This window comes from Pelecanus crispus, chromosome 11, assembly GCF_030463565.1.
Source record: "Pelecanus crispus isolate bPelCri1 chromosome 11, bPelCri1.pri, whole genome shotgun sequence".
Lineage (NCBI taxonomy): Eukaryota > Metazoa > Chordata > Aves > Pelecaniformes > Pelecanidae > Pelecanus > Pelecanus crispus.
In genome coordinates, this window is record NC_134653.1 from 11934673 (window position 1) to 11958844 (window position 24172).

At 41.1% G+C, this 24172-nt stretch overlaps 1 protein-coding gene across 1 annotated transcript in view; it reads left to right on the forward strand.

Annotated features, from left to right (window-relative positions):
- The window catches only part of SHISA9 (shisa family member 9), a 196455-nt gene that overhangs the window by 153342 nt on the left and 18941 nt on the right, over positions 1-24172 (forward strand). The window contains exon 3 of the mRNA XM_075719108.1: positions 21854-22009. Coding sequence (XP_075575223.1) covers positions 21854-22009 — 156 coding nt within the window. The remainder of the gene's footprint in view (positions 1-21853; positions 22010-24172) is intronic.

A 24172-nucleotide genomic window follows, 5' to 3' on the forward strand; every position in this document is an offset into this window, starting at 1 on the left:
TAATCAAAAAGAGCTTGCTGCTGAAATCAAACGGGGGGTTACTTGTCCACATACTTTTTGTGCATTAAGAACACAAGTTCTAATATAGGCATCTGAGTTGCCGGCTGCACAATTACACTGTGTGTGGATTGTATTGGATGTGGAAAGGCTCAATACGAAATGGGCTGTAAGGGAATGGCAGACCCCTCTGTCTTGCAGACGTTATTGCTGTTTCCTTGCTTATAAAGTTTTGTCTAACTTGATTTTTGTTTCCAACTATTTGATAAATATATTTGATAAAATGGGAAAGATTATGGAGAGGTTCATCTTGAGTGAACTCAACAGGCAAGTGCAGGCCAACCAGGGGATCAGGCCCAGCCAGCATGGATTCATGAAAGGCAGGTCCTGCTTGACCAACCTGATCTCCTTTTATGACCTGGTGACCCGCCTGGTAGACGATGGAAAGGCTGTGAATGTCATTACCTGGACTTTAGCAAAGCCTTTGACACCGTCTCCCATAAGATTCTCCTTGGGAAGCTGGCAGCTCATGGCTTGGACAGGCACAGTCTTCGCTGGGTAAAAAACTGGTTGGGTGGCCGAGCCCAGAGAGTTGTGGTGAATGGAGTTAAGTCCAGTTGGCAGCAGGTCATGAGTGGTGCTCCCCAGGGCTCTGTTTTGGGGCCAGCCTTGTTTAATATCTTTATCGATGATCTGGATGAGGGGATTGAGTGCGCCCTCAGTAAGTTTGCAGATGACACCAAACTGGGTGGCAGTGTCGATCTGCTGGAGGGTAGGATGGCCCTGCAGAGGGACCTGGACAGGCTGGATCGATGGGCTGAGGCCAACTGTATCAGGTTCAACAAGGCCAAGTGCCGGGTCCTGCACTTCAGTCACAACAACCCCATGCAACACTACAGGCTTGGGGAAGAGTGGCTGGAAAGCTGCCTGGCTGAAAAGGACCTGGGGGTGCTGGTTGACAGCCAGCTGAACATGAGCCAGCAGTGTGCCCAAGTAGCCAAGAAGGCCAACAGCATCCTGGCTTGTATCAGGAATAGTGTGGCCAGCAGGAGCAGGCAGGTGATTGTCCCCCTGTACTCAGCACTGGTGAGGCCACACCTGGAATACTGTGTCCAGTTTTGGGCCCCTCAATACAAGAAAGACATTGAGGTGCTGGAGCATGTCCAGAGAAGGGCAACAAGGGTCTGGAGCACAGGTCTTATGAGGAGTGGCTGAGGGAACTGGGGTTGTTTAGCCTGGAGAAGAGGAGGCTGAGGGGAGACCTTCTCGCTCTCTACAGCTACCTGAAAGAAGGTTGTAGTGAGGTGGGTGTTGGTCTCTTCTCCCAAGTAGTTAGTGATAGGACAAGAGGAAATGGGCTCAAGCTGCGCCAGGGGAGGTTTAGGTTGGAAATTAGGAAAAATTTCTTTACGGAAAGGGTAGTCAAGCATTGGAACAGGCTGCCCAGAGAGGTGGTGGAGTCACCATCCCTGGTAGTGTTCAAAAAACAGGTGGATGTGGCACTTCGGGACATGGTTTAGTCTAGTCTACTCTTGATTGGTTTAGTGTGGACTTGGTAGTGTAGGTTAATGGTTGGACTGGATGATCTTAAAGGTCTTTTCCAACCTAAATGATTCTATGATTCTATAAAACAAGGCTGTAGGATACCATCATACATTTCAACCACTTCTTCCCATTGAAAACTGAAACATTCCTACTAAGCTGTCTCATGACAACATCTAGTTTTCTAACCATACGTGAATGCATTCTGCCAGGCCAGGGCAATGAGCAAACGCTAGCTGCTGTAAAGTCTGTACAGACCAGTTAAAATGAAAAAACTTTGTTGTATTATAACAATTCTCCATCTGCAAATGCAAAAAACACTGGCAGGATCATATGAAGTGTTTCCAAAAAATACACTAGATGCACTGTTTACATTGCAAGTCTTTTGGTGACTTCACCACAAGTACACAAGGCCATTGTGGTATAGTCAGGACTTGAGGTACTGGACTCTGAGTCCGCTACTACTGTTTTACTAAATGCTTACTAGTCTTCTCCTTGGAAAGAGAGAGAAAGAGAGGCAGGTTACTCTACCAATCAAGCAAAAGGATCACTACAATTATCAGCAAGAATCATCCTTGGGTGAAGCATGACAGTTGTTCAATAGGTAGAATCATAGAATCATAGAATCATTTAGGTCATAGAAATATTGCATAAAATATTAGAACTTGGTCCAAAAATCCATAATTAAGATATAGAAGGGAAGATTAAATTACTGCTGTGTGATTTATCTTTAATTATACTGGAAAGGAACTATTAACTATAGTATTTCTGGCTGTAAATATGTAATACAGAGAGCATTTTCCTGAAGTAGCATTGATTAAAGTTGGAGGTAAAATATAACGAAGACAAAGGGAAACACATTTACAGCATATTGAGTTTCTGTGGGAAGTTTGAGTAATGATCCATTATTGTAAACAGAGATTATTTACAGTAACGTGCTGTGAGAAGCAATAGTTCTGACAGAATTAATACAAGGACATAGCCTTTGGTCACAGAGGAAGTTCACGGGCATCCAAATATCAGAGCTTCCAGCAGGCTCCCCTTGGGGCAGGGACTGTGCCTTTTTCTGCCTGGTAAATTCTTAACACATCAGGAATAAATAAATACTAGTAAGATTGCATGGGAAGGTTTTCATAATAATTTATGTAATGTAGAAAGAGTTCATTGCTTCAGTCAGCTGTGCAGGAAGCAAAGACTTCCAGGCAGGTAAGAAAAATGATGAAAACCTGATGGGGATGAAAACCCCGGGGATGAAAACCTGACCCCACGCCTTGCTCCTGTTGATACTGCTGTGCCTAGAATTTCAGTTCTTCCAGAGGCTGTTCACTTAAGCTGTCATAAACGAAAGCGCAAAGAAAACTGGGGCCCTCAGCACCTGACTGAATTTTACACTAAGGCAAAGAAGGTTGGGGCTTTGGCTTCTAAAAGTTTTAGAGCAAGATGCAATTGAAGGAAGTGTAGGAAGGCTGTTGCCAAAACAGTTTTGCTACCAACAAGAAAAGAAAAGGACAGCATACAGATCACGTGTGTGTGTGCCTGGCAGAAGTCCACAAAGCCTTGTTCTTGGAAGACATTCTGAGAAAGCTACAGAGGCATTCCACAATTCATTAAAAATAATGTATGCAGAGTAATAGATTATAACTAGAAATGTCTGAGAATAGAAGCATCAATTTTCCTTTTGGGCCTGTATTTTATTTTTGAGAAGAAGAACTGCGCTGTGAAAGACAAGTGGGTGACAACAGTCCAGGTAATAAGGAGACAGAAATTACAAAAAAGGTCATATTATAAAGCGACATAAATTGTGTCCCCTATTCAGCCTGCCTTCTGACACATTTTACTTTAGGCAGGTAGCATTGGGCAGGCACTCAAAATCTCTCCTGGGTGTTGTTCTCATGCCAAGACACAGTTGGGTTCAACAGCATTGTTAATTAGCATCATTGCTAAATAAACTGTCCCAGTCCCCCATTCATCATTTTGTATCAGCTAATCATGATTCTTAAAGGAACTTATATTTGATGTAGTGGCACTGCAACAAATCATTGAAACCCAACACCCTGTATTTCTCTTTGAATATCAATTTATCAGGAGGGAAAAGGTCCAGTTTTGAAGGGTTTCTCACATTCAGTAAACCCATCCAGCTTACCCCGCGGAAAGGTAAAGGACTGCGAGACAACAGCTTTTTATTTGAATTGTAAATAAATAAATTAAGTAAAATCCTTAAGTCAGAAATGTCAGTCACTAGTACATTGCCTCATTTAGGAAAGACAATACTGCATGAACACAGATACCAGTGAGAGCGGTTATATACCAGACTCAAAATAATGTTCCTATCATTTAATGAAAGACAGAACCAGAGCTCAGGAAACTGTCATGGGATAACAACCACCCCACCTCCAAGGCATCAGTACAAGCATAACCATGTTCATTTGTAAGGGACTGAGAATTTAACAACTCATTTTTATTCAGTGGCTTTTGTGAAAAGGGTTGTTGATCTCAGTCACTTTCCAGTGACCATATTATAAAACACAGCTCTAAAAAGGAAACTAATAAGAAGTTGGTCTCATCAGGAAGGCCAGAAGAGATGAATGGGGTGAGAAGTTCTCAGTGAGGAATGGGGCTTCTGCTTCAGGGTAGGGCACACTGGCAATGAGGAGCACAAATAAACACACCAACATGTGCAGTGTGTTGAGAATATAAAAGGTACTGTGAATCTAATTCATCATCAGCATATTTGTAAATTAAACAGTGATGAGGTATCACTACAGAAGATACGCTGAATTACTGCAATTCAGTTTCTAAATATTGGCCTAGCTCCATTAAAGTAGGTGTTCACAAATACGTTCAGACAGAGCTTCGGAAATGTTCTGAAATTGCTTGATTCTGCTATTCTTGAAATGTCTCACTATGTGGTGGGTTGACCCTGGCTGGATGCCAAGTACCCACCAAAGCTGCTCTGTCACTCTCCTTCTCAAACGGACAGGGGAGAGAAAATAAAACGTAAGGCTCAGGGGTTGAGATAAGGACAGGGAGATCTCTCAGCAATTACCATCACAGGCAACACAGACTCAACTTGGGGAAAATCAGTTTAATTTACTGCCAATCAAAACTGAGCAGGGTAATAAGAAATAAAACCAAATCTTTAAACACCTTCCTCCCACCCCTCCCTTCTTCCCAGGCTTAACTTCACACCCAATTTTTCTCTACCTCCCCCCGCTGACCATCTCAGGGGGACAGGGAATGGGGGTTGTGGTCAGTGCATCACACGTTGTCTCTGCTGCTCCTTCCTCCTCAAGGGGAGGACTCCTCACACTCTTCCCCGGCTCCAGCGTGGGGTCCCTCCCACACAAGACAGTCCTCCACGAACTTCTCCAACGTGAGTCCTTCCCATGGGCTGCAGTTCTTCATGAGCTGCTCCAGCGTGGGTCCCTTCCACGGGGTGCAGTCCTTCAGGAGCAGACTGCTCCAGCGTGGGTGCCCCGTGGGGTCACAAGTCCTGCCAGCAAACCTGCTCCAGCATGGGTTCCTCTCTCTCCACGGGTCCACAGGTCCTGCCAGGAGCCTGCTCCAGCGCGGGCTTCCCACGGGGTCACAGCCTCCTTCGGGTACATCCACCTGCTCTGGCGTGGGGTCCTCCCAGGGCTGCAGGTGGAGATCAGCTCCACCATGGACCTCCATGGGCTGCAGGGGGACAGCCTGCCTCACCGTGGTCTTCACCACGGGCTGCAGGGGAATCTCTGCTCTGGTGCCTGGAGCACCTCCTCCCCCTCCTTCTTCACTGACCTTGGTGTCTGCAGGGCTGTGCCTCTCACATAGTCTCACTTCTTTCTCTGGCTGCAGTTGCACAGGCTTTTTTTCCCCTTTCTTAAATATGCTATCCCAGAGGCACTACCACCATCGCTGATGGGCTCGGCCTTGGCCAGCAGCAGGTCTGTCTTGGAGCTGGCTGGCACTGGCTCTGTCGGACACAGGGGAAGCTTCTGGCAGCTTCTCACAGAAGCCACCCCTGTAGCCCCTCCGCTCCCAAAAGCTTGCCACACAAACCCAATACACACTGCGAACAAAGTAAAGGCTAGCCTGAGCACTGATTGAAACTTCGCCCTAAATAAGATAGTTTTCAAAATATCAGATGTACGTTTTCATACTTTTGCCTCAACTTACAAATTATGCAATGCACCAATTTGTAAGAGAGAAGAATGAATAGAATAGTAAGCAAATAGAGGCCATAAAAGGAATAACCCAGAAGCTGAGAGACTTCATTCATTAATTTTTCTTTTTTAAATTCCAAAGAAAAGAAAAGAAACTGTCCAACAAGTAGTTTATGGAGATCAGTTTCTTTGCTGTAGACACACACTGTGGGAATTTATACTATAATCATAAGAGCTGGACACCTTTTATTTTCAATTGACTTCGCAGCAATTAGAAGGGAATCATCATCTTCCTCTCTTTTTCTTGTTGTCATGCCACAGAATTGTGTCACATGCCTGTAACTTTGTCTTCTCAAACCAGAAACATGGAAGTGAGAATAGAGGAAAAAAGAAAGTGGATGGGAGACATGTCTGGTGTGACCATTCTGGACACAACTATGTCAATGGAAGCACTCCCATTTGCAGCTTCAGGCTAGCCTGGAACCCAAAAGAGCTGGTATATATATTTCTTACCTTTGCAGAGGAGGGGGAGCAACCTGTGTATGTATAGACAACAGTATATCTTCCTTCTGCTGTAATAGTCTCCTTAAACGCAGGCATGAAAAGGAACAAGATAAAATGTTTGGGATGGAACAAGGGATCCAGAAGGCCTTCCCTAGCCACCTATCCAGCATGGGAGGTATTGGCAGCCAGGACATAAAGGCCCTTCTACATATGCCTTCAGTGATGGAGAGTGCTGGGTTGGGGTGAGATGGTGCTTGTAATCTGTACTGAGGTAGGGTGAACAACAGCCCCCCAGATAAGCTGGCAGGAAGAGGACAGGACTGCCGACACTGTTCTCTCTCTGTCTTGCCTTTTTGGCTACAGTTACGTTTCTGAAGAGACTGCGAAGTTACCTGCAGCTGTGCTGTCCCCTCACAAGCCTGGGAATCTGCCCCAGTGGTGGTGCCAGAGGCTGTTCTGGAGTCAGTGTACCTCTGCCTGGGTCAGGGCACCTGCAGTGCCTGGCAGAGACCTCACCTAGCACCAACGACGCGTCTGGGCACTGAGACAGAGTAGGGGATGAGGATGGCTCCAGAGCCAGTTATCTTGGCTCTCCAGACATAAGCTGGAGACCAAAGAGTTAGGCTGGAGATATTTTCATGGATCCATATCCTAATTCATGCCTCTCTGAGATACTACAGGCACCTGCAGTGCAGATGTTTTTCAGGGAAATGTAGCACAGACAGCTATAAACTTGAAGACATGGCTGAAGATGCCACACAGCCAAGCGCTCATTCCCTGCACAGATTATAGGGAGGAGGAAGACACAGAAAAATGTCTAACTTAGAATAATATAGAACAGAAATAAGCAATACAAAAAGAAAAGGCTCTGAAAGAAACCTCACAACACAGTACAATTCTCTGGCAGGAAAAATGGGAGGTCTCAGATTTACCTCTGGCATGGCAGGATGAAAGAGGACCATGCATAAGCCATGAGCACACATCCTCAGGACACTGATCTGACAAAACGGTCCCAGCTGTAGTACTTGCAGCACTGATAACAACAGTGCAGTGGTAAGGGACATACTAAAAAGAAGTGTAATACATCTACAGCTCATAGCACAACAGTTCACGCAAGCTCACGTGCTCAGCCTTACATGCCTAATCCATTCTGATTTCCACCATTGGACAGGTGGAGGCTTTTTCCAGCTTCCCCTTCATGTCAGCTGCATATCTTGAAGAGTATTCCTGACTAAGCAACTTGCCTATGATAATGTAGCCCATTATGCCTTAGTCTCGGAGGAACAGAGTAACCTGTGTCTAGCCTACTGCAGTTATTTTGATAACTGCTTACAGTAAAGATTATTTAGAAGAAAATATTTGCATTTTGGCAAAAAGGTTGTAGTAGGATGGCTAATCTCAACCTCTGTTCAGGTGGCTGAAGTATTTTAAAAGCCATTGAAATTTGCTTCTTCAAACCAATAGGATTTTTTTATTTATTGATACATATGTTCATCATTGTCCCTTTAAGTTTCCACTCTACAAAAGGCTGTTAAAATGCAAAAATAGAACTAGGTCATCTTTATGCTGCACATCAGCGTATATGCATGGACATTACTGATCAGAGAATTACACATAAGAGGTTCTTAAAATAACATGGGGGTTGAGACAGCAGCTATCACAGTTGCCTTTTAAGTCCAAAGGTTCAAAATATATGGGAACATTACTGAAATGTTCAAAAGGAAAATAATGTTCCTGTTGATACAGGATTGCCTATGTCCTAATTATGGAAAGATTTTCTCTGTCCTCCCTTTCCTGCACTCTCACATCTACTTGGCACTTCCTTCAATAGGTAGGTATGTACATTGTCAGTAAAGAGGATCAAATAATGGGAGGCTGAAGTCACTTAGTATACTTTTGAATGATCCTTAAGATTATTTAGAATACTAAAATTAAATGGCATCTGGTAATACTATGTTCATTTCCTTACAAAACTGCAATTTAAAATTAAATAAAAGACCTAGGAATAGTGCCTTCCCCTAGTAAATATCGGGGTGATTGATAATTCCAGTAAAAAAAAAATGGACAGATATTCTTCCCCTGTTTCTCACGATAGGTTCTAAAATTAACAATTTTAAGAGCACAAAGGAAAGTATTTTTTTAAAATCTATTTTTCCATTTTCTCTTTCTTCTTGTCTCTAGTGCCTAAGCATGAAACAGAGTTATTTCACCTCTTGCTGAAACGTCATCAGTACCTACACTAGGAAAGATTTATGAGTAATGAGAAAGTTGCAAACAAGTAACTGGTTTGTGGCCAGTGTCAAATACATAGCAAGAGTTATAACCTAAACAGCTGCCACACACCAGTAAGGATGAAGTGAACCCTGTAAGCTGACAATGCATGCCCTTTCTCAAATCATAGGGGGTTCTAAGTATGTTTTCTTTCTTGTGAGAATGTCAAGCTCTGTAAACAGGATGTATAACTTTTAGTCAGACCGCCTATCTGCAAGGTACCATGATAACCTCTTTCCTAGGCTGCATGGTTAGAAGTGATTTACTTTAAAGAAAATGAGTTGGACACTTACCAGCTTTATATTTACTCTTATAAGATATACTTAGTCTACTTTGCTTGATTATTATATTTCAGGTTTCACTTCAGAGGTCTAAAGCAAATGAGATGGGCTAAAAATAAGAAAGAAGTTAAGAATATACAATTTTTTCCCCTTGAAGACAGTATTTTCTATTTCAAAAGAAGCTATTTGTCTGATCTGTCTCACCTGATTTTTTCCCCTGAAACTCTTGTGCAGATATTTGGACAAAACAACTTTATCTAAATAGAAAATAATTTGAATCTAGCAATTATTGAAATAACAATGTGGAACACATCATAACTAAGCAGCGAAATGTTAAGCTATTATTCTACATAAAGGGCCAATCCAAATTACTGTGGCTCATATAAATGCTCATTTATATAAAGCTTGGTGTTGTTTAAAAGAGAACCATATATAGGACTCTGAAATACTTCATTTTTTTAGTTAGTAAAAGCTAACATATGAAGATTCAAAGAATCAGATTGTCCCTTTTAGAAGACAGTGCCTCAATACTCACCAAAAAAGGCAATAGTTTCAAGAAACTAACCAAAATCAGCATCAGAATAGGGAGGGGTCACACCAGAGGACAGGAAGGGCAGGTTTCAAGAGCACTTGGAAAAATTATAACATGCTTCTAATTGATGGCCCAGAAGGATTCACCCTGCACACTTAGAGAAAGGACTTGAATCCTTTAAGTGCTATTATCTTTAAGAACTCACGCAATGGATGAAGTTCTGTAAAACTATCAAATACAGAGGTGTGCTGTCAAGCCTTAAAAGAGGAGAAAGAAAAGAATTAAAATCATTTAGTAATTATTCAATTCGTGAATTCAGGGACAGCGGAAAGGAAGGGAGGAAGGAATCGAAATCAACAGATAATTCACAGTTAACTGGATAAGGAATTGGTGGATGGTTGCATCCACAGGGTAGTGGTCAACGGCTCAGTGTCCACATGGAGACCGGTAACAAGCGGAGTCCCTCAGGGGTCCGTACAGGGACCAGTGCTGTTCAATGACATAGGCAGTGGGATTGAGTGCACCCTCAGCAAGTTTGCAGATGACACCAAGCTCAGTGGTGCGGTTGACACACCAGGAGGACGAGATGTCATCCAAAGGGACCTAGACAACCTCGAGAGGTGGGCCTGTGTGAACCTCAGGAGGTTCAACAAGGCCAAGTGCAAGGTCCTGCACCTGGGATGGGGCAACCCCCGATATCAACACAGGCTGGGGGATGAAGGGATTGAGAGCAGCCCTGTGGAGAAGGACTTGCGGGTACTGGGGGATGAAAAGCTGGACATGAGCCAACAATGTGCGCTTGCAGCCCAGAAGGCCAACCGTATCCTGGGCTGCATCAAAAGAAGCATGGCCAGCAGGTCGAGGGAGGTGATTCTGCCCATCTACTCTGCTCTGGTGAGACCTCACCTGCAGTACTGCGTCCAGCTCTGGAGCCCTCAGCACAAGAAGGACATGGACCTGTTGGAGCAGGTCCAGAAGAGGGCCACAAAAATGATCCAAGGGCTGGAGCACCTCTCCTATGAGGACAGGCTGATAGAGTTGGGGTTGTTCAGCCTGGAGAAGAGAAGGCTGCGAGAAGAGCTTATTGCAGCCTTTCAGTACTTAAAGGGGGCCTATAGGAAAGATGGGAACAATCCTTTTAGCAAGGCCTGTTGTGACAGGACAAGGAGTAATGGATTTAAACTAAAGGAGGGTAGATTTAGAATGGATATAAGGAAGAAATTTTTTACAATGAGGGTGGGTGGTGAAGCACTGGAAGGGGTTGCCCAGAGAGGTAGCAGAGGCTCCATCCCCAGAAACATTCCAGGTCAGGTTGGATGGGGCTCTGAGCAACCTGACCTAGTGAAAGCTGTCCCTGCTCACTGCAGGGGCGTTGGGTTAGATGACCTCTACAGGTCCCTTCCAACCCAAAACATTCTATGATTCTATGATTCATCAAATTTCTTACAGCATCTAGTCAAAACATGGTCATGAATTAACAACTAAAAAAGATTTGTCAAGAACAAATGGAGCTAAACCTAAGCAATTTCCTTCCATGACAATGTAACAGGCCCTTTGGATGGGGGAAAGCTGTAGATATAATAAATCTTGATTTTTAGTAAGATTTCACAAGCTGTTTCTAGAAGATAGGTGCAAAATAGTCTAAAAACTGCATTCAGAGAATAGTCCCCAATGATTCATATTTTTTGAAATGGAAGGATATGCTGAACAGAGTTCTGCAGGAATTTATTCTGTCTCCAATATTGTGCAATATTTTCATTAATGAGGAGGATGACAGGACAGAGCATAGATAACACTTGTTAAATTTGTGGACAACACCAATGTGGAAGGGGTTTCAAAGGCCTTGAATGACAGAATTAGAATCCAAAAGATCCAAAAAGCTGGAAAAATGGTGTGAAAAAACAAGGTGTAGCCCTATGAAATGAGACACAATGTTGTATGTATAAAAATAATAATCTAAACAAACATAGAGTAGGAATGAGACTGTAAAGAGCAATCTGACATAAAAGGATTTCTGGGCTTTAGGGGATCGAAGGGAGAAATGGATCAACAGCAGAAATGGATCAACAACGTCATGCTGATGCCAGAGAAGAAATGGTAAGCTAGGGTGCATAAATAAGTAGGGATCCTGCAAGATATGAGAAATATGAGAAGATATGAGATGCCAAGCCTCAAGAAAAATGTGTTCAGAAAGGCTGGGTTTCCGAGACCTCTAATCACTCTATATGAGAAGACTGAAAGCATTCCTATTCTGTAGTGCAGAGACTTCAAAATACATAAAATGCTGCAGCACAAGGGACAGTAATCATCTGCTCTCCATATCCTTGGAGAGTAAGAGAACCAATGGACTTAAAACTGCCTTAAAAGGAAATGTAAAACAGATAATAGGACAAGTTCTCTCTCTACACTGATATATTTTCATCTCTAGTGATACTCTGAAAGAATAAACTAAATTATGCCAGAAACTAAAAAGCACACTCTTCTCCATTGCCGGGTCAGGTATATCAGGACAGAATATGCCACTGGGATATGCTCAGGCGAGATACATATTTAAGTAAAATATTTCTCAAACCCCACATTAGCTAGATGATTAGCTAGTGAAATTGTCCTCAACTTTTGCTGACCAAAGGGGAACAATGCTGAGCAACTTCTTTCCAGTTTCAACTCTATCTCTGCCTTAAATCTTAACTCTTCAATTGCCTTTGCCCGTGACCAACATGAGAATCCTGCAGGCAATTTGTTACTCATAAGCTATAGGGAGGGGAACACTAAGTTACTGCTTAGACATAACAGTAAATAACAAAGACATGAAGTCAGTAACATGTTTGCTTTTATAATCTTTATACTGTCTAGTCTTTTCCTTCTAAACAGTTGGTATATTGGGACAGCTAATAGACAAACTAGTGGAATGCCTGAAGTAAGGGAATTTTTAATATATTCAAGCTGCATAAAAATTTACACTTATTGGTCATCAATAACCATTACAGTAAGAGAAAACAAGTAAGGCATATAAACATTTAGAATAAATAGTATAATGACAGGCACATTCCCATTGAGTAACAGTATATTAATTGTTGGAAGAAAAGTAATTTCATTGAGACACAAACCAGGCAAAACAAAGAACCTGAGCTGGCTGGTACATCTTAGCAGACTTTTTATTTCTGTGAAAATGCATAGAAGTGTTTGGTTTGTAAAACAACTGACACCTTATGGGAAAGTGTAAAGAACATTTTTCTGCGCAAAAAACATTCTGTTGTGTAAGTCAAATTTGCTGAATTTATCATTTCTTAATTTGCATAGATAAGGATATTTGCAGCGCTCGAAGTGTGTATAACTGGTGGGTTTAATTAATTTCTCAACTCTGATACTTGAGGCTAAAGAAGATGGAGAAAACCAGAAACGTGGGTGGGAGTGAGAACACAGCACCGCTCCCTGCCCTCCCACAACTCAAGCATTAGAAATTGATATGAAAGCAGGGTCTTGATATCTCAAGAGTTCATCTGTTTATTGCCTTCTTAAAGGTTATAATCCTCTGTTTGTGAAGCCACAATGGGTTGCTCTAGAGAAGATTACAATGTCACAAATCCTATCAGAGGATTATAAGTCTGTCAGGTTGTGAGTAATTATGAAGGAAAAGCAAACCTTCAGAGGACACAAAAATAACCTTCATAAAAGGAGATATGGTGTCATATAATAAAAGTCTACATGGAAAACCAACCTCAGACTGCAGCACTTTTGCAAAGCAAGAGCCCAGAAAATATTACAAGAATATGAGTACGACAGTACAGCACAGAGCCCAAGGGAAATGAAAAGCAGAAGAGAGAGGCTTCCAGCCAGTTTAGTCACAAGGCCAGTGATATCCCACTCCCACCCTCCTCGGATGGCAGTAAAACAGCCAACTGACTTCACAGAACTCTGCTCCTACAGACTTGGAGTCTAACCAGAAACAAGGAGCCCAAACCTGAAACATGATGAAGGCTCCATCTCCTAAATCACTGCAACCACAGAGAATTCAGCACCTCACATCATCAGAGACTTCATCTAGAAGACAGTGGGAAACTTCAGTCACCAGCTCTGATACACAAAGATGCAGTTGTCTCTTTCCCCATTTGTAACCTGTCACACAAAGTTCAGAAGAGCTCACAGGCATAAGATTCTTAATACTTCCCATAGATTTAAACACAAAGCGGCAGCAGCACATTCAGTAAGAAAAAGGTCCTTTTACAGGAACACTGTGTGCACTTCCCTGGCTGGACTCAGATGGCAGTGGAGCCCCACTCCTCTTTGGCCACATTACTACTAATTTTCCTTCTTTTATGTTTCAAGCCCCCCTAAAATCATTATTCAAAGGCATATAATCTCTGACTTTCACACAGGTAAGTGCCTGAAGGATGTAGATAGAAAATTAAAGGGGGGGGAGGCAAGGATTTGTATTGTAAAATTAGTGCTGTCCTCACCTGTGCTTCAGATAAAAGTGTTGAGAATGAAGAGTCCATCTGGTTTTGAGTGTGTGTACATAGTGTTGCCTTCATCTGACAGCAGCCCAGGATTCCAGTGTGCTGGAAGGAAACTTGGGAATTTTGCCATTTAAAAACAGGCACGGGGCATTGTTCGAGCAACAACAGCACTCTGACTACACAGCTCACTTGATACGTCTCTGCAGTTTACCTCTCCTGCCAGAGGAAAGTCAGTTCCTGCGAAGATATGCATCAAGGGCAGAGCACTGTGGATTTTGTGATCTGGCTCCTTGACCTTCTTTCCCATGTCCAGATGAGTGACATTGTGTCTGAACATCAACTCATGAATCTCCCTACTGTAATGCTTTCTCATAAAGAATGCATCCACAATAACCTTGTTCACCAGTGTCTCAAATTAGATCAACAAAGTGCTAACAGTTACTATGCCATCCTATCTCTTGCCAATTTTCAACTTGAACCAACAGGAATTTTGGTGTCAGTCAGCACTATGAACCCTGCTGATTCATAAACGCTTGCAGCAGGGGTTATGCTTCACTTGCCCATGCTCCATGCTGTCAGGACAGCCCACAACATCATTGTGTCATAAGGAGTTTAATAACTTTTTGAATTTGACAGTGTAACTGAAGGTGTTCCTCCATCCAGAATTTTTCTGTTTCGGAGAAAAAAAGCTTCTCCTCAGAAATCCACTGAGGATATCCATATGTGAAAGACCATGCAACCTCTACCATGGAAGACAGCAATAGACCAAGAGGTTAATCATGTAGGAAGTGAATAGAAAACATACGCACTAGACGTCAGTATGCTGAGAGACACTCGTACTCAGTGGCACCATGGAGAATCAAGAGTATAGCATGTAGCATGGGACTAACTCCTACAATTGCTTGATAGGAGAGCGGAAGGCACAAGACAGTATGTTTGATGACAGGCATTTACACTCTAGACTGTCACTTCCATTAAACAGAAACATTTTTTTGCTGGATGAAATGCCATCCCACTCATCTCATATCCTTTTTGTGATGGTGATTAGACGGGTAGGTTGTCTGTGTTACAAGAATGTTTTTGTGATACGGTGCAGAAACAGAACAGATAACTGGCTAGCATAAACTGCCATGAAAAATATGTATTGTCTCAGAGCTATCACATTTAGGGAAAATATGACTACTCACGTGACTTGTGCATCACTGACGAGAAAACAAAAAAGTCTTCATATCATAAGGGACAGAAACTTATAGGGCTGACTTACGATATATACAGAATAACACAACTCCATGTGTTACTGAGGGTAGAACCTCATCTCAGAAGCTGCACTGCAATGCTACAAGTGTTGAGAAATGGCAGCAGTAATGATCAAAGCTTGGAAAGACTGTCAGATAAAGAAAGATAGAAAGGAGTGAAATGATTTACTTCAGAAAAGAGACAAATATTCGAAAAGTGGAAAAAAGCATATAAAATAATGAATGGTACAGAAGCTGTATTGCGAGCATCTGTTCTTGCTATAATACAAAATCAGTTAAATTGCAAGGCAGAGAAATTAAGATTAGATAATAGGAATACTTTTCAGTTTAGGACTTGTACTAGACTGTGGAAAATGTTGCTGCAGAGTGCCATTAATTTAACAAGAACTGAAATACCATTTTATGACTATGTGGAGAACCAGACCGTGCAGATTTGTAACAGTCAAAGCAAACCAAAGGGTTTAAGAAGATTGCTGTTTTGGGGCATAACCTGCATTGCTGTTTCTGGGCATAACCCCTAGTGTAAGGGATAAGCACACACCTTTCAGAGAATTTTGCATATATATATCACTGGGGCTCTTGCACCCTCCTGCCACACATCTAGTACTGGACAGAGAGTGGCTAATAACCTGGATGGACCACACATATTACGTATATGTTTATATGTGCACAAACAGTGCATTATCTAATGGGTGTGCAGCCTGATTGTGATGTACCAAACTACTGCAGAACTTACCCTTGTATGCTCCTGCATGCAATGATGCTCTGGATGTAAATAAGAATATCCTTAAAACCACAACATTTAAAAAAGGGGCAAAGAATCTAAATAAAAAGACAATGGCAATACAATACTGAAAAGAAAGGAAAAAACTCAAGTTATACAGGTGTAGGAAAAAGCACATGCAAAACCTCAGAAACGGTCAGTTCAACTGCATTGGGACAACCTACAGAGAGGCAAGAGCAAGTATGTAGGCCAAAGATTTGAGTTTCACCCCAACAGGAGGCTCAGTCCCATGAATGGAGAACAGTCTTATTATCTGGGAAGGAACTGGTCTGAAAAGAATTAGTTTACAGGCATAGTCAAGTTGTTAAAATCCCACAGCTTTCATCATATCTGGGACGCTTCAGAAATAGAACCTGCAGATTCTCTTGGTGAGGCTTATATGTGAGTATGGATTTACAACACTGGATGAGCTAGTCTTATAATTAAGTATAATACACTCAAGAACAAAGAGGCAAATATGCATGTTGGTGGCAGTGCAGTTATGGATGGGAGGGGAGCAATTTTATACTGGTATTCTCTAATCACTCAGATCTGTCCTGTTTTCATAGCTGTTCTTCTCAATTTTAGTTAGTTCAGGGCATATCTTTTTCTCTTGAGTATCTGAAAATGCTCAGCTATTATTATATTTTGTTCTGATTTTTCCCTTCCCCCCCCTTGACTTCCCAGTCTTCTTTTGTCTGTCTTGTTCTCATTTCTTTTGTATGTGTGTCTGCAGGTGGCTTTTATAGCAAAATCTCATTCTGCTTTCCTGCCCTTCCCCCACCCTCTCCTGTTTTGTTAGTGCATCGCCTGTCTCATTTGTTCTTTTCCTTATGCCTGTAACTGCTCATTTACTAATAGATTCCATTCTGTGCCTATGGAGTTTTTTCATTTTCCCTGTCTTCAAGCACCGAATCATTGACTTCATTGCTACAGAAAGGAATGAATCCCCAGGCCACTCTACAGAACAGGTTTCACTCTCCCATGGCTGAAGAGGAGGACGATAGTGGCTGAGCTTAAGGGATGTTCATGGCAGGTTGTTGGCTCTCAGTGAACAAGCTTATTATTGCTAGCAGCCTACTAGCATCCCTTCCTCTAACCCTGAGTCTTTCCCAGAACCCTGGAAGCTTCTTGACAAGACTAATCAAACTGGGTGAACAGCACAATATATTCTACAAACAATGCAGAAAATAAAACAAACAAAAAGCTTTGGGGCTTTTGTCTTGTCTTACCACATTAATACATGTGGCCATGGTGTGCCAGGTGTTTCCACACTGGGTTCCTGTTTGTATTTAATAATTGCTGAGATGGCCATTCCTTGATTTCTGAATCAAGTGCATAAATTAGATATGACACCATCTTAAGTGGATAGAGTGCAGCATAACTACAGCAACCAATTACATTATTGTCGTCACTGTGATGCACACTAAAGCAACTCCATAATTCACAATCAGGCAGTCGTAAAAACACTCCAAAAAAAAGCATTTTCACCTGAAAAAATGCAGTAAACTGTTAGCTGTGATATCTGGATACAAGTTTCAATTGCACAGGCTGAGATATAGGTCAAGATAATAAACAGATAATGTAATGATCACTCTTCATCAACTACTGGGACCAGAAGCTGATGACACTTTCTCTAGCTATAAACTGTTTTTGGTGCAGCTTCCTTCCAGTTCTTATTTTCTGCTCCATTTGCCTCCCACAAGGTTTTCTATACCTAGACCTCTTAAGGGGATAACCATCAAAAGCACTCTTCAGTTTTTGTTTTTCTTTTTTCCTGTATGTCTCATTTTCTGCCCAGCAGATATCTAGCTTTTGTGCAGTGAATTCCAGCATGCTTTTTCAGACTCTTCCTTTTGGGCTGGTAGCAGGAAGACAGAGAGCAAACCACTAACACTACATCCAGAATGACTCCTCAAAGTCTTGGGAGGTTAGGAAGCAGCCTGGCATCATATTTCCTTGCTTCAGCAGGAAGTAACATAGGTTGTGAATATTGCAGTTTTTTTACAATATCACCATTGGTAATCAGGTCTGACTATTCATGCTAAATGCTGTGACACAAACAGTTTGTTAACTTTTTGTGATGTTCATATTCTCTATTCTTTAAAAACAAATACATAATTTGGCAGTGGCACACTACAGCTGGTTATATGGAATACCGTGCTGGACAATGTACCAGTGTCAGGTTGCCAAAAGTAATGTATCAGCCCAGCCACAGCTTTCAGGTTAAAGCTGTCCCCATCCAGTGAATCCAGCTATTTCCAAATACCAATCACAGAATAAATGGTTTATAGGTATAAAGGATTTAACTTGGCACTAGAGGTCAGTGATAAAGCTGGTAGGGATTTTTCTGGTTAAACTTTCTTCCAATCGAAACCAATCCCTTGCATCCCAAAATATTCTGAATAATACAATAGATTATTATTTGCTCCCGAAAATTTAACATTTACTATTTTTTCCAATTCCAGGGAAAAAAGTCAAAATCTCAAATTGAAAAATCTCAAATTTCACACAGAGATCTTGTGAAGTAGTTGTAGAAAAATTCTTTATTTCCTGAGAGAATCCCTATTCAGTATTGCTGAGACTGAAGCAGTGATTACAAGTATAAGACAACACTGCCAAGGCCAACACCATTTTTTAGTCATAAATGTGGATTGCCCCACAGTAGGCAAGGCAGGTCCTGGTTGAAACCTCCACCTTGCTCACGGCTAAGCCTGGGCTCCCCGCGGTGGTTAGACTTACCCTCCCCATCACCGACCCTGCTGCAGAATTTGCATTACACCATTGTTATTTCAGTTGCAAACATTTCCCAGATAGCATCCAAATACAGGTGAATTTACCCATCATAATCACATTAACCATGTGTGGAGAAAACAACATAAGTGTCCCATTTGCTCACTTATTTCTAGAAACCCAAAGATAAGGAATCAGATCGCACACAGTTCAGCAAGCTTGCAAACAAATGCAACATTCACCAGTTATGGCCAGTTAGACTAAAATTTAGTATGATTCAGATTTAGACAGATTTATATATCAGGCTGAGATTTTCCTTTTAGGCCCTAGAGTCCATTCCAATGGGAGTCTCTTTATAAATAGGCATCTTTCTTCAATATAGTTCAATGTACTTTGCCAGAGTTTGGCCTTTTGCTTAATTTACGTTCTGCAAACGGCCAGTTGAATGAGTAACGTGAACTGTGTCTTCTATGTGATGTCTTGTGTAAGCATCTGGGTATGAGTGGGGTGCACTGTGCAGTCAGTGCAGCAGTGAAAGAATGACTGTAATTAATTTGCTTGAAATTCATAATTCAGGAGAGTTTTGGGCTTTTAACAAGACAAGACAAGAAGTCAAAGATTATCAGGAAATGGAAAACATGTTTTTTTATATCTTCATAAACACTCAAAGAACCAAACCCCAGCAACATTAGTAACCCAGCAACCTAGTAGCAACATAGTTTGCCACTGAACACCTGGGTGAAAACCAGGTACACCTATTTTCCCCAGTACATTTCTGAGGTAACTTTCTTCACTACATTTAAGGAGAAGACTGAATAAAAATGATAGATCTAAGTAAGAGACAGAGGTAGAAAAACAGTCCTGGTTAACTACACATTTTTTACATTGTTTTTGCAAGTCTCCACAGCTGCAAGTCACTTGAGCAGTGAGCATAGAAATATTGGTGCTCTCAATACTTTCATCACAGTGAAATCATGATGTTTTGACAGACTGAATAATAAGAATTGCCACAAGGGAACTTTGTGGTAGTAGCATCTACAAAGTGCTGGTTTAGATCTACTCAGAAAAAAATTAGTGAATGTAATGGTAAAAGGTTGACACCTTCCTTATATTAAAGGTCCCACCCATGGTGGTATCTTTAGAGCTGCCCTGTTAGCAAAATATGGGTGTGCTAGCATTCCTCCTCAAAAGTGTACTTGTAGATGCAACCACAAAAGAGAGACATTTGGAAGATATGGATGGTTTGGAAAACATGGTCAGCTATTTTAAGGTTCAAGCATTAGAGTAAGAGGCTTTCCTCAGCTGTATGCTAGAGATAGAATGGGAACAGAATAGGATTTCACAAATTCTTGCTCTAAGAGTCATTCCACTTAGTTACATCAGACATGCCAGCACTGTAGCTGAACAGAAACTTACTGAGAGCTTTTATTTATTAGAAAATAGCAATTCATTAAAATAACAAATGTTTCTGTGTAAGGTTTGACTTAACAAACTTACACTTTCAAGGTAAACCTATAAAAAAAAATTCAGAAAGTGTTCCAATACTTCTTTTGGGGAATTCTGGAACAGAAAAGTTTCTGGTTTTCAATCCAAAATAACATTTTATTTTCAAAAAGTGAGCCAATTTTTTTATATATATATATATAATTTTGAAATCATAACAAAATGTTTCTCCTCATCTGACACAATATTTGCAAGAAAAAAGTCCAACTTCAGATTTCATGTGTTTGGTAAAAGAAAAAAAACACTTACTGAAAAACTCTTTTGTTATGGGAAAATCGTTTCTCATTCAGCTGTACCTACTATCAACAACCAGTTTGTTCCCTAATAATAACCAGTAACAGCAAGAAGAATCATACTGTTATTAGATGGTAGCACTTCTACCATTTTTCTTGAGTTGCCTCGAGGTGCCCTCACAACTTGTTTATATGTGTATGTGGTAGGAGGATGTGATTACACTGCTCTGCAGAGGCAGAGGCAGCCTCAGTCTGAACAGCAGAGACTGCACCAGGCAGCAGCCATGGTGAAGAAGAAGAAAGTTAAAAACTGCCTTAGCTTTCCTTTTCTCTCCCAGCAGTAAATCTGTTAACTGGCTTTAGAGCTTCTGCTCATGCACTCAGCTTCATTAATGAGCTGTGGAAAGCCAAGTGGCTCAATTCCCTTAAAATCCTGGCAAACTGCAGGGATATTTGGCTCCTGCCAGGTCCTGTGGGCACTTGGGGGGTGGTCCACTCACTCCATCATAATAAGCCTTCTTTGCCCTAACTGCACAGCTTGCTTTCTACATGATCATAAGCCTGTGCTTGATGCTATGGGTGTTACTGTATTGTCATCAGTTCAGCACCATAGTTTCATTGCAGGAGAAAAATGCACTCGTCTGTGATTTCAGAAGCCATGATAAGGTTCTAGAACTGACAGTCAGCTCCAAATATCTCAAAATACACAGCCTGGAGAAAGACTCAGCAAAAAAGATATGCTGAGTATGTTGAAATCTGTTGTAATTTAGCTTTGCAAATTCCGTGCAGCATACAATTCTGACCAAACTTTTTAAGAGGCTGGAATCAAACATTAAAAACAACTAATAAATTATGGAATATCTTACAAAGAAAAGTATCCATCTGTATTCTCTACTATAAAGGAACAAATCAACTATAGAATGGGTATGGGGTGAGTGCTGGTATAAAACTCTACATACACAGTAATTAGTTCCTGCTTTTAGATATGTCTGCTCCAGAAAATGTTATCTTGGTATGATATTGTGATACCTACTGTCAGGGAAAAGGAGAAAACATAAGGACAAAGTGTCAGCTTTGAAGAAATTACCTAATGATAGTCATGAGCCAAAATTGCACGTTCTGCACTGTGAGGCATGTCTACAGAACGCAACATAATGTTGTGCAAATAACCAGGCTGGTTCTGGTATTAAAAGCAGTGTAACCGCACATATGCAACCGCCTGCCTGAGCCAATTTAAAATACCCTGGCTGTTTAACTGCACAAACAGAATGATACTACTGCCCTGTGTTCAAGCTACCTTGGAATAAACTTCGAGTTTTGGTTTCTATCCTAATGCTGCAGCAAATTCAGTCTTTGTGTTGGTGTTCAATTGTTTTGAAAACCTGTATTTTAGTTCAAAGATCTTTTTTATACAAAAGTTAGCATGTATTGCTACAATCATTCGTCAGCCTTTAATCATGCCATTAACTCTTTGAAGTACAGGCTTGCTGTACTCAAACTCCCACTTCATAGTAAATAGTGTTTTATTGGATTAAAAATCATGACATGTCCTGTCTAATCTGTCCTGGGTAATGATGTTAAAACCTTAAGACTTGTTTATTTTTCTCTTAAAGCTTGTTGATTTTCTTTAATACAGATCCACCACAGATGAATAATGTCATGCCAACATCTCCCCTCCTTCCTCAGATGGCACATCAACATTCATATCCCAGCCTGGGACAGATCACAAACCCATATGAGCAACAGCCCCCAGGCAAAGAGCTTAACAAGTACGCCTCTCTAAAGGCAGTCGGTAAGTAAGCAACACGATGCATGACTTCTCCTTTAGATCAGTATGTTGCATTTGCTGTTGTCAGCTGACATTCTGCTTCAAAGTTAAAAACAAAGTCTTGCTCATCTGGACTACTTCATGACAGAATTTCATACAGAATATCATGTTAGTTGGAAATGTATTAAAAATCAAGAGGGGGACTACAATTAGTGATAATAAAATTACATGTAAGAATTGGTGATCATATGCATGTGTGTCTATATATGCATACAAAAACACACCCTACCTGCTGTACACCATTTTTCAGCAAGTTTCACCTAAGTTGTATGCATAGTGTTCAGCCCTAGCTCTTTATGCCCCGAATATGCCTACGTATGCATTTCGGTACATATTTTCCATACCTATCTGCACAAATGAGAGAGAAAAACATCAGATATGTTGCAAATTTAAAGCATATAATTTAGACACCTGCTAAATACTTCCAAAAAGAGAAGATGCTCTTACGTTTCTGAAGTAAGAGCTTTCACATTTTCTGCAGGATGTGCATTAGTAGGTCACTGGAGGAATATTCTGAGGCCTTATGATTTCAAACAATTAGTGCATCATAAAGCTCCTAAGAAAGATCCTGGTGGTGACTATTTTCTATGACTGATTAATGTCATACACTATTATTTTAAGCAAATGGGGGAACATCCTCAAAGAAACAGTTGTGGGGAGGGAAAAGGACAATAGTGGGTAAAGATTTCAACATAATTTTCATATTGGAAGCATAAATTGATAATACTTTTCAGGGGCTATAAATACCTACCATGTAAAGACAGAAAGCCTTTACCACCTTACATTTCAGGCCCCATCTAGACAATAATAAATTAAGAACTGGGAGGTCTATTCATAAACAGCTTCTCACTAACCCTTGCTCAGCCTGGACACACATATGGATGTTAACATCATTTCCCCATGAATTTAGAGCAGTATCACACTGCCTATTTCCAGACAGAGCTATTTGGCTCAGAAAAACAGCAGAACAGCTGAGAACATTCTGACTTAAGAATCTAGCATTCATCACGCCAGAAAAATTTTTCATCACAAACTGACATTCCTTTAGCCAAACTTCAGGACAGCAGATCTCTTACAAAATGTACATCAAAGTCCCATCTCAAATAGTTTAGCTTTGCTTTAGCTTGCTGGTTTTGTTTCTTACAAGAGGCATTTTTTTAATCTGTTTATAAAAGACAAGGGTTAATAGCTTTCTGCTGAATTCTGAATACAGAGAGAGTAGCTTTACAATTCCTTCTTCAAAAGGTGATACTGTGTAATGATGTGGTGATTATCACAGATTTATGCACTGATATCAGGCTTCTTTTTCAGATGTCAATTTAGGTCAAGCCAAACATCAAAGCTAAAATGGACTTAAGCATAATAAAACAAGAGATGAAACACTCAAAAGAAACTTCTTTCATCTGCCCAAGAGCCACTGGATGCACTTTTTAAAAAAAATTATTAAATAAGAACTTAGATACTTCTTGGGAGTCTGAGTACAATTTTTTAAAGCAGCTAGATTATAACCACACAGTTAAATCAACCTTAAAAGATTTGTGCACTTCAGCTCCATAACTTGTGTAATGCCTCTCAGAACCTTAAACTAAATTAAACATAACTTTCAGGGACATTTTCTTCCAGGAGGACTGCACCATCTTCCTGTGCTTTTCCCCTATCCTTCCTATCCTCTCTCTCTTTTTTTAACTTGTAGATCTACTGGTCTTAGACCACATTAGCCAAGTTTTAGATTCAGGTGAATTTTCACAAGAAAAGTACAAAAGTGTTGCTTTGTTATCCAAACTTTTCAGCAGAAAACAATAGAGATTTTGAAACTATTATCCATTCACACCTTCTGTCTGGATGTATGGAGCAACAGTTAAATACGTTCCGTTTTTAACCACTTTCAGACTCTGAAGGCCATGATTCCTCCCAAGACGCACCCTTGAGCACATCCCAAGATCACAAAGCAGTTTTTCCATGATGCCAGCCAGGGCTGGGTTTGTGACCATGCTGACACCAAGCTACCCAGACCGCACATTGCAGAGTTCATATTGGCTTTATGAGAGCTCTGAGCGGAAATAGCAACCGGCCTACATCAGGCCCACCAATATAAATTTAGGCTGGCCACATCTTTTGAACAAGTAG